Below are 9,654 nucleotides of genomic sequence, written 5' to 3' on the forward strand. Positions count from 1 at the left end.
ACCATTTTTTCCCGATCTCCACACTGAGGTGTCGAGATCATGGAAGAGACCGGTGTCATCCCGTGTTTACTCCCCTCAAACCTCCACATACAGTAACGTGGTGGGTATGAGAAAACACGGGTATGGGGCGATGCCGAGAGCGGAAGAGACGCTCGCAAGCCATCTCTCTCCACAGGCGGCATCATCCCGCAAAGCCCCGACATTGCCCACTAAGCCGCTAAAGACTACCTCAGCACTAGTGGGCAAAGCGTACTCGGCAGCAGGTCAAGCTGCGGCATGCTTACATACCATGGCCATCATTCAAGCATACCAAGCTGACCTGCTGAAAGACTTGGGCGACAGTGAGGAAGTGGGGGCTGATTTCATCCATGAGTTGTGTCAGTCAGCAGATTTAGCGCTCCGTGCCACCAATGAGACGGCCAAGTCAATCGGCCACTCTATGGCAGCCCTGGTGGCTACGGAGCGCCACCTCTGGCTAAATCTGTCTAACATTAAAGATCGTGACAAGACGTTTCTCTTGGATGCCCCACTGAATCCGTCTGGCCTCTTTGGTGACGCTATCACATCTGTCACCGAGAGGTTTCAGGAGGCGAGGAAGCAGGCTGCGGCTATGCAGCAGTTTCTTCCTCGTCGTGCCCTAGTCCCTTCGGCTGCTGGGCGGGAGCAGCTGAAGCCGAGTACGAGCTCCTCGCAGCATCACAGACAACAGCAGAAGCAGAGCGTTGCTACCCGTACTCCCCCTCCGAGGAGCTGGGAGGTGGGGCAACGCTCGCAGCCGAAGTCCTACAAAGGCAAGACAGATCTGAGGGCTGTCATTGCGGCTAAGAGGGCTTTGGCAAAGAAATCCTGACGCTGCTGGCGTCAGGATTTCTTTGCCAAAGCCCTCTTAGCCCCCTCCGGAGACAAACAGTGTTCACCTCTCTCAACGGTGCCTGTTTGTCTTCGGTGCCCTCAGGGGGGAGCTCTGCCAACCCCGCTATCATACCGGGGCGCAGTAGCTCCTCGAGAGTCACCCGAGGGTGGCGCGCTTCTCTGCAGTCAGTTCAGTTGTTCCCTGCCGGGGCTCCGCTTCAGGGCACTGTGCTAGCTGCCCATATTCCACCAGAGGCCAGCCTCGAGAGGCTGGTTTACTTAGTAGATTTTTTGTCAGAGTGGAAAAATCTGTAAAAAAAGTATCTCAGTGGGCCCTGCACAAGATAGAAAAGGGGTATGTGATTCAGTTCAGAACACGCCCACCCCGATTCAACAGGGTCCTGCCCACTATGGTGGGCCCCGAGCAGGATCTGGTAATGGCACAAGAAGTACAGACTCTCTTGCGAAAGGAGGCTATAGAAAGGGTTCCTCCTCCCAGCAGGGAGTCAGGGTTTTACAGCCGCTATTTCATTGTGCCAAAGAAAGACGGGGGATTGCGTCCAATTTTAGATCTGCGCCAGTTGAATCAAACAGTAGCAAAGCTTAAGTTCAAAATGCTGACAGTCAAACACATCGTGTCACAAATCAGGTCCGAGGACTGGTTTGTCACGATAGATCTAACAGACGCATACTTCCATGTATCAATCCTCCCGCAACACAGGAAGTTCCTAAGGTTTGCTTTCAGGGGCGAAGCATACCAATATCGGGTTCTTCCCTTCGGCCTAGCATTGTCACCTCGCACCTTCACCAAGTGTGTAGATGCGGCTCTGACACCCTTGCGTATGCAGGGCATCCGCATTTTAAACTACATAGACGATTGGTTGATCCTGGCTCAATCAGAGCAGATGGCGGTCCAACATCGAGATGTTGTTCTCGCTCACATGAGAAGGTTGGGGTTGAGACTAAACGCAAAGAAAAGTGTGCTTTCTCCAGCGCAGAGGACCACTTATCTAGGCGTGGTGTGTGATTTGGTGATTTTGCGCGCCCGTCTATCTCCGGCTCGCGTAACATCGATTCTCTCGACTGTCTCAGACATAAAGCTAGGCCAGTCACTCACTGTCAAACAGTTCCAGAGACTGTTAGGTCTTATGGCAGCAGCGTCCAACGTGATACCTTTTGGCCTGCTGAACATGAGACCACTGCAGTGGTGGCTCAAAATCAAGGGGTTCTCACCGAGGGGGAATCTTTTTCGTATGATCAGAGTCACGCGGCGATGCTTACGTGCTCTAGTCATATGGAAGCAACCTTGGTTTCTGTCCCAGGGACCTGTGCTGGGGGCTCTCAGTCGTCGCGTCACGCTAACGACAGATGCGTCCCTCACGGGCTGGGGGGCGATCATGAGTGGTCACTCGACTCGAGGTCTTTGGCAGGACCATCATCTTTCATGGCACATAAATTGCCTGGAGATGCTGGCGGTATTTTTAGCACTGGAATATTTCCTTCCAGACCTCAGGGATCATCATGTGTTAGTACGATCAGACAACACGTCGGTGGTCTCTTACTTGAATCATCAGGGGGGTCTGAGATCACGCCCATTATACAAGCTGGCGAATCAGATCCTCCTGTGGTCCCAAGGGAAACTGCTCTCCCTCAGAGCAGTATATATCCCGGGGTATCTGAATGTGGGACATTCAGATACCCCGGGATAGCAGACATCCTGTCGAGGCAGGGGCCGAGGCCCGGGGAATGGAGACTTCACCCAGATATAGTGGAGCTTTTATGGAAGAACTACGGCGAAGCCCAAGTGGATCTGTTTGCGTCTCGAGAGACGACTCACTGTCCACTGTGGTTCTCGATGTCAAACCCAGCACATCTTGGGCTGGATGCTTTGGTACAGCCGTGGCCGAGGCTGCCGCTGTACGCCTTTCCCCCAATTGCGCTGCTCCCGGGAGTTCTGGAGAGAGTGCGCCGGGACGGGGCCCGTCTGTTGTTAGTAGCTCCGTTCTGGCCGGCTCGAGTATGGTTCTCGGACCTGGTATCCCTTCTCGACAGGTCTCCGATGGAGATTCCGATCAGGAGGGACCTTCTCTTTCAGGGGGGCGGTCTGATATTGCACCCCCGTCCGGAGCTATGGAAGCTGTGGGCATGGCCTCTGAGGGGGCACAGCTCATAGGTTCCGGTCTCTCAACCGAGTTTGTTGAGACCATTCTCCAATCCAGAGCTCCCTCCACGAGGAAACTCTACTCTTTGGAGTGGAGATTATTCACTTCTTGGTGTGAAAATCACCAGTGGGATCCTGTTAACTGCCCGGTTAGCGCAGTACTGGATTTCCTGCAGGATAGATTTTCTTTAGGGTTATCCCCCTCCACACTGAAGGTGTACGTGGCGGCCTTAGCTGCTTACCACGCTCCTTTGAGTGGGGTATCTTTGGGGAGACAACCACTTATCACTCGTTTCCTCCATGGCACTTTGAGGTTGAGACCCGCAGCTCGCACGAGAGTACCGGCTTGGGATTTGGCCATTGTGTTGCAAGGCCTTTCTATGGCCCCCTTCAAACCCATCGAGGAGGTACCAGAAAAATTCCTAACACTTAAGACAGTGTTTCTGCTCTCTATTACGTCTCTCAAGAGATTTGGAGACATTCAGGCCCTGTCGGTGTCTCCATCGTGCCTCGAATTTGCACCTGGTAATGTTAAGGCTTTCCTTCATCCCAGACCGGGATACATACCTAAGGTTCTCACTAATCCTGTGAGACTGATTGTGCTGCAGGCCTTCTGTCCTCCTCCTTTTACATCCTCGGACCAGGAAAAGCTAAATCTGCTGTGCCCGGTGAGGGCGCTGGATGCATATGTCCACAGAGCTGCCATGTGGAGAAAAGCTGATCAGCTATTTGTATGTTTTGGAGCACCTAGGAAGAGTCTCCCTGCATCCAAGCAGAGAATGAGCAAGTGGGTGGTCGAGGCCATCTCACTTGCTTATGAGTCAGTTGGACAGTCTTCACCCTTGGCCGTCCGGGCTCATTCAACCAGGAGTATGGCTACCTCTAAGGCTTTAATCTCAGGGGTTTCCCTAAATGATGTTTGTGATGCAGCAGGCTGGTCCTCACCGCATACATTCGTGAGGTTTTATGAATTACACCTCGGCTCCACTCCGGGGGCGCAGGTGTTACTGTGAGTGGAGCGCTGAGGCCTTACACGAACGGTCACTTGCTCGTATGGCGATGTTGGGATTTCGTTCCCATAGCGACTACGCAGCGCGAGTTCCCTTGAAAGGGAACGTCTCGGTTATGTATATAACCTTAGTTCTCTGAATAGGGAACGAGACGCTGCGTTGCCCTGCCATACTCCCGTCATGCCCGTGAGCGACTTGCTTCAGTATTTCAGAAGCTGAATGAGAGTGTTTTCAGGCTGGCTTTATAGTTCCTGGTCAGTGACGTCACCCGCCTATGATGTTCCGTCTCCTGATTGGACAGATTTCATACGTGCTTCATGATGACATCACGCAGAGGCGTTCCCATAGCGACTACGCAGCGTCTCGTTCGCTATTCAGGGAACTAAGGTTATATACATAACCGAGACATTTTCTGAAGATGGACATTATTAACACAAAATGATAGATGACTTCTCACATTTCATCTCATTGCTGTTAAAGCTGATGAATATTGATTGACTTGTGTCTAGATCTACACATTTTGAAGCTAGTCAACATTTGCTTTGAGTCAGTTTCTGATCTCGATGGATACTTGATGGCGCTGTATGTTGTAAGATCTGCTGGATGTGTTTCTGAAGTTTCTGTGGTCAGCTGGATTGACGTCAGTCAGTGTTAATAATGTGTTTCTCATTTAAGGATACTGTGGGCTGGAGAATCAAGGCTCCACTGCCTATTTGAATGCAGTTCTTCAGACACTCTTCATGACGAAGGAGTTCAGACAACATGTCGAGAGGTAAAGAAACGTCTTTCACTTCCTGCAGTGGAAACAACAGCTGATCAATAAACACTCAATGTCTTCTGTAGTGTTTCATCTGATGATAACTTCATTAGTGAGCTGAAGAAATTGTTCAATGAATTGGAAACACAAGAGAAAAATGCAGTTTCACCAGCTGGGGTCACAGAGAGCCTCGGCATTACAGACGGTTGGTCTCTTTTATTGCTGTTTCCAGCATTCAGTCAATATTCCTGTTGATAAAAGTTATTCAGTATCAGTGTTTGATTATGTGCTTCTCTCCATCAAACCCAAAGTTTATAAACAACAAGACGCAGCAGAACTTCTACATGAGATCCTTAAAAAGACTCCTGGATCCTCTGAGGTAACTAGTTTCTTCTGGATTATTCTGTCATCTTTTGTCTCAGTGTTCAGTGACTTTCATAAGGAGCATCAATCATCTCACAGCAGTTCAGCTCTGGAAGTGTTTCTCCAGAGAAAGTTCAGACACATTATTGGCTCTTATTTGGTTTTCATCTCTTTCACTGAGGCCTTCTGCTTCTTCATTGTCTGTACAAACTTACTTCACATGGATCCTTGATTATCATTTGTTGGCATGTGACATAAATAAAGGTTTATGAGCAGTCTAATGTGATGGAGGCTAAACTGAACAAAATGTTCTCATTACAATTCTCTAACAGATTTACTATGCTGCATGCAAGTTCATGCTAACTCAAAAACTCATACATGAGTTGAGACCTGACGGGAGAATTGATTGAGCCAATGCTCACATCCATATTGATAAATGCCAAGTTTTGCGTGGCATAAGCATTGGCCATAAACAAAATTTTCTGTCATATGCTCATTTCATAATTGAGATCCAGCGTGTACACATTGAGTGGTTGAAGCAAATACCCATTCATGTTATACCCTATCTTTTTTTCACAACGTTGTCCTATTTTAATTTGGTAGGGGCCCAAAACATTCCATGCCAGTGCTATAAAATGGGGGTTTGTGAAGTCTCAGATGAGGTGCAGGTAGATCAGCCATTTTAGGGACCTCAGCTTTGGCCTTCCACATGTGACATTCTCTGCAGTCATGCTGGAATTTGAGATTTGCCTCACAAACTCTTAGTATCTACACTTTTCACCTCATTTCAGCAAATACCCATTCTGTTCTTGGGTAACAGATCTTACGGTCATAATCCTGTATGAGCAGTTTGGTTGCTGGATGGTTGAGGATCCACAACTATTGGGTGAATTGTCTAGAGTTTTAGACCTTCAGCATGACGTAGACCTCCCACAACCCATATAAGCTGACTGACTTCATCAAACTTTGGTGATAAAGAGAGTAGGTGGCTCAAAGTGGACACATCTGGGAAACTGTCACGTTGCACATTTTTGAAAATGAGACGTTCTGCCATCACATCGTCTTTAGCTGTAGCTGGATTGGTTTGGGTCACTCTGACTGTGCTGGACTGTGGCTTCAACAAGGTCCTTCCAGCTACTGGACTCACTGGAGTCTAAGGGGTTGAAGCTTTCTCATCTGGCTCGAAGGACCACTATGAGTTTGAACTAAGTTGAAATTTCTAGCTCATCACCTAGCATCCTTTCAGACGTCACCAATAAGTTTGTCACTGATTAGTAAAATCTCCTTAACACCCTCTTTATTTGGACCATTATTTGCTCCACAACCTGTTCTTCCAGTGTTTCATAATGGGACTCACACTTGGATTGATATGGTACAATCAACACCACTGTTACTGTCTTTACAGTGTGTACAATCATTAGGAAGCCTCCAGAGCTGAAGTCCAGTTGTGGTAATGGGCGCTTTGTTTCAGACACACTGTAAGCAGTAGATCAATCACAACAGACTGGGCCATCTGACCAATCAGAGCAGAGCAGGCACTTGGAAAGAGGGGTTTAGAGAGAAATCATTGAAAAATGTGGTGATGTGCAATGTATATAATGAGAAAATAAGTGTTTTTGAGTTTTGATGCATGTAAACCTGTTTTAGGAGATTTCTGAAACAAAATTAGGAACTTCTTGCGTAATGAGAAACAGCTGGAAGTAATCAAGGATAATCAGTCCTCATCTGCCAGTGAGATCCTGCAATGAGTTTGGAAACCATCTGATTATTTTATACTGTTTTTTGAGACATTTCAATGTATTTTGAAGTCATATACTATTTGTGGGTCTTCAAGTTCTTATATCAGGTCAAGTCACTTTTATTTCTGTAGCGCTTCATACAATACAGATTGTGTCAAAGCAGCTTCACTGTAATAAACAGGAAAATATCAGAATCAATGATGGAAACTCTGGAGATTCTGCTGTAAAGCAGCTCTACAAGACTGTCATAATTTAGCTCAAATTCAGCTCATGTCTTCTGCTTCTGTTGCCACATTTGCCCTTTGGGGTCTGATGCTTTGTTACCCTCTAAATAGAATATTAATATATTATAGAATTAAATATATTTTATATTGAAAGACTAACTACCACCCCTCAACCACTTGTTGTCATGTGACGCAATTAAAGGTTTATGAGCAGTTTAATGTGATGGAGGATAAACTGCAGAGAATGATTATTTTAACATGATTAAAGAATGATTAAAGCATGTATATATCTGTGAATCATCATTAAATCTGTTTTATTGACACCTTTGCAGCTTTTTATGGGCAAAACAAAGACCACAATGACATGGAGCTCATGCGGACATGAACAAGAACGCTTGGAGGATTTTCTCTCATTGACAATCTCTTTTAAACACTCTCAGGATGTGGTAAGCAGATCTTTGCTCATCTGAATTACTCTCTAAGAATGTTTAAATTCACTCAGTAGGGCTGATTCACTAATGTTTACTGTCAGTTGTTCATACTTTAGTCTGACAGATTTGTCACTCTCATGATGAAGCTAATAGTGAAACTTAGATTCATTATTCCAAATATTTGGTCAAATGTTTGTTAAAGTGAACCTTTAATTCAAAAACATAAAAACAGCATTTAATTTAGTTCATTTGAGCACTTTCCAGTAAACAACCAAAAGCTTTTTCTTATCCAAATAGAGCTCAGCTTCATTAAGCACAGCTGATTGGTTCCTGCTGTATCAGCTCGCTGCTCAACCTTGAAATACAGCATTTGCTGTAGAAGTTGCAGCTGCCAATATGAACTACACAGAAATCCTCCACCTGTATAGATCTGCTGTAGATTATTCATGTACAGGTTATTCTTGTGTAGTTCATATTGGCAGTAGAAAGTCCCGTACTTGCTCTGTAGCAGCAGCAGCAGCAATAGATCTATTCTGATGAAACCAAACATATCAACATTATCATATACATTACCATGTAAAACACTCATTATTAATAATAAAAATGAGGGACTCTGAGTCTGGTCAAAACTCAATATGTCATGTTTATCCAAACAACATAGATCTTTGCTCCATTGCTCATGGAAACATGCTTCAGTGGGACTTGAATATGTTTCGATATTTTAAATGCGTATTAATGTACAAGTACATCACATTAATTGAATGATCAGTGCAACAGTGCAATCTTAATTATTTATTTATTTTGAAATATTTATTTCTATTTAGGAAGATGCTTTAAAGGCACATTTTGATCAAATGTGTGGAGTGTATCCGCTGCGTTGTTGTCACTGTGAGAGCACAGGCTGTAAAAAGGCAAGTATCTTTTCTATCAGGTAATATCTGTTTTAATGTGAATTTGTGAAATGTAGTGTGGATTGATTTACATTTAAGTAAATAAGTTTAAAATGGTTCTGTTAAGAGTGAAACTGCAGTACATAAACTCTTCCATACTTTAAATAAAAAGAAAATGCACAATAGCATTTAAGATGAAATACTGAAAAGTTATAAAAACTGGGTCATTCATTTAATAATAATAATAATAATGCAAATACTCCTTTTCTCTTTTGATTTGTTACAAAATCCTTATGTGGTTGTAACATATACTTTGTTTGGGTATTAAACTAGTTAGTAATAATTTGTTGTTGATTTGCATCTAATTGTTCAATGCTGTATTTGCTTCATGAATACTTTGTGAAGAAAGAAAGCACAACTCATTCATGCTGTTGTTTTCAAGCACACTTGACTTGACATTTGATATTCAACAGTGCTTTGATCTGCCTGCATTGACACTATTCTTTAAGAGCTGCTGTGCAGCCAAATAATGTACCAGTTATCAATGTAAAGCTGCTTTGACACAATCTACATTGTAAAAAGCGCTATATAAATAAAGGTGACTTGACTTGACACAACTCATTCATGCTGTTGTTTTCATGTTAAATTCTTGCAGTGTATTATGAACTAAATTATTTTCTCAACAGAAAAGTGAGATGATCACCTTTCCAAAACTACTGATTATTCAGTTGATGAGGATTGAGTTGGTCTCATATGGCTACAGAAAAAATGTCTGGGAAGTGCTCATTCGTCCTCAGATTAAGGTACTGCAATAATTTGTGCCTCAGCCCTACAAAGTTTAGCTCCAGCCTCAATGAAACACATTGATCCAGCTAATCAAGTCCTTCGGTCTTATTTGAAAATGACGGGTCTGTGTGTTGGAGCAGGGCTGGAACTAAACTCAGTAGGGCTGTGACCCTCCAGGAACTGAGTCTGACACTGATTTAGGTATCAATATGTCTTATTGACCCTTCTGAGTTAACTCATTAGCGGGTTAGTAGAGTACTCAATGACCCGAGCTGCACGTGTCCAGTAAGGGAATCATCCTCACTGTGAAGTGCTGGGGAGGCTCCAGGAACAGATGAACACACCTGCACTGCAGTGCCGGGGAATTACAGTTACACCCCATAATAGACCAGAATGATCAATGAAGACCAGGAGTCAAAGTTGAAGATCAGTCAGGTGACA

At 44.7% G+C, this 9,654-nt stretch overlaps 1 protein-coding gene across 14 annotated transcripts in view; it reads left to right on the forward strand.

Moving 5' to 3' along the window:
- LOC127494164 (stonustoxin subunit beta-like) overlaps positions 1–9,654 on the forward strand; it is a 231,044-nt gene that overhangs the window by 150,053 nt on the left and 71,337 nt on the right. For 4 of the 14 annotated variants that reach the window (XR_007924825.1, XR_007924826.1, XR_007924824.1 and 1 more), the window contains 5 exons: positions 4,699–4,795; positions 4,867–4,985; positions 5,092–5,159; positions 7,439–7,552; positions 8,362–8,448. The exons of 3 other annotated variants lie outside the window; for them this stretch is intronic. Coding sequence is in view for 4 of the 11 variants with exons in the window: in XM_051859893.1 (XP_051715853.1) it covers positions 4,867–4,985; positions 5,092–5,159; positions 7,439–7,552; positions 8,362–8,448; positions 9,114–9,230 (505 nt within the window). In the remaining 7 variants the exon portion in view is untranslated. 7 more of the 14 variants (XM_051859893.1, XM_051859873.1, XR_007924829.1 and 4 more) reach the window with 5 other exon arrangements.

This window comes from Ctenopharyngodon idella, chromosome 2, assembly GCF_019924925.1.
Source record: "Ctenopharyngodon idella isolate HZGC_01 chromosome 2, HZGC01, whole genome shotgun sequence".
NCBI lineage: Eukaryota > Metazoa > Chordata > Actinopteri > Cypriniformes > Xenocyprididae > Ctenopharyngodon > Ctenopharyngodon idella.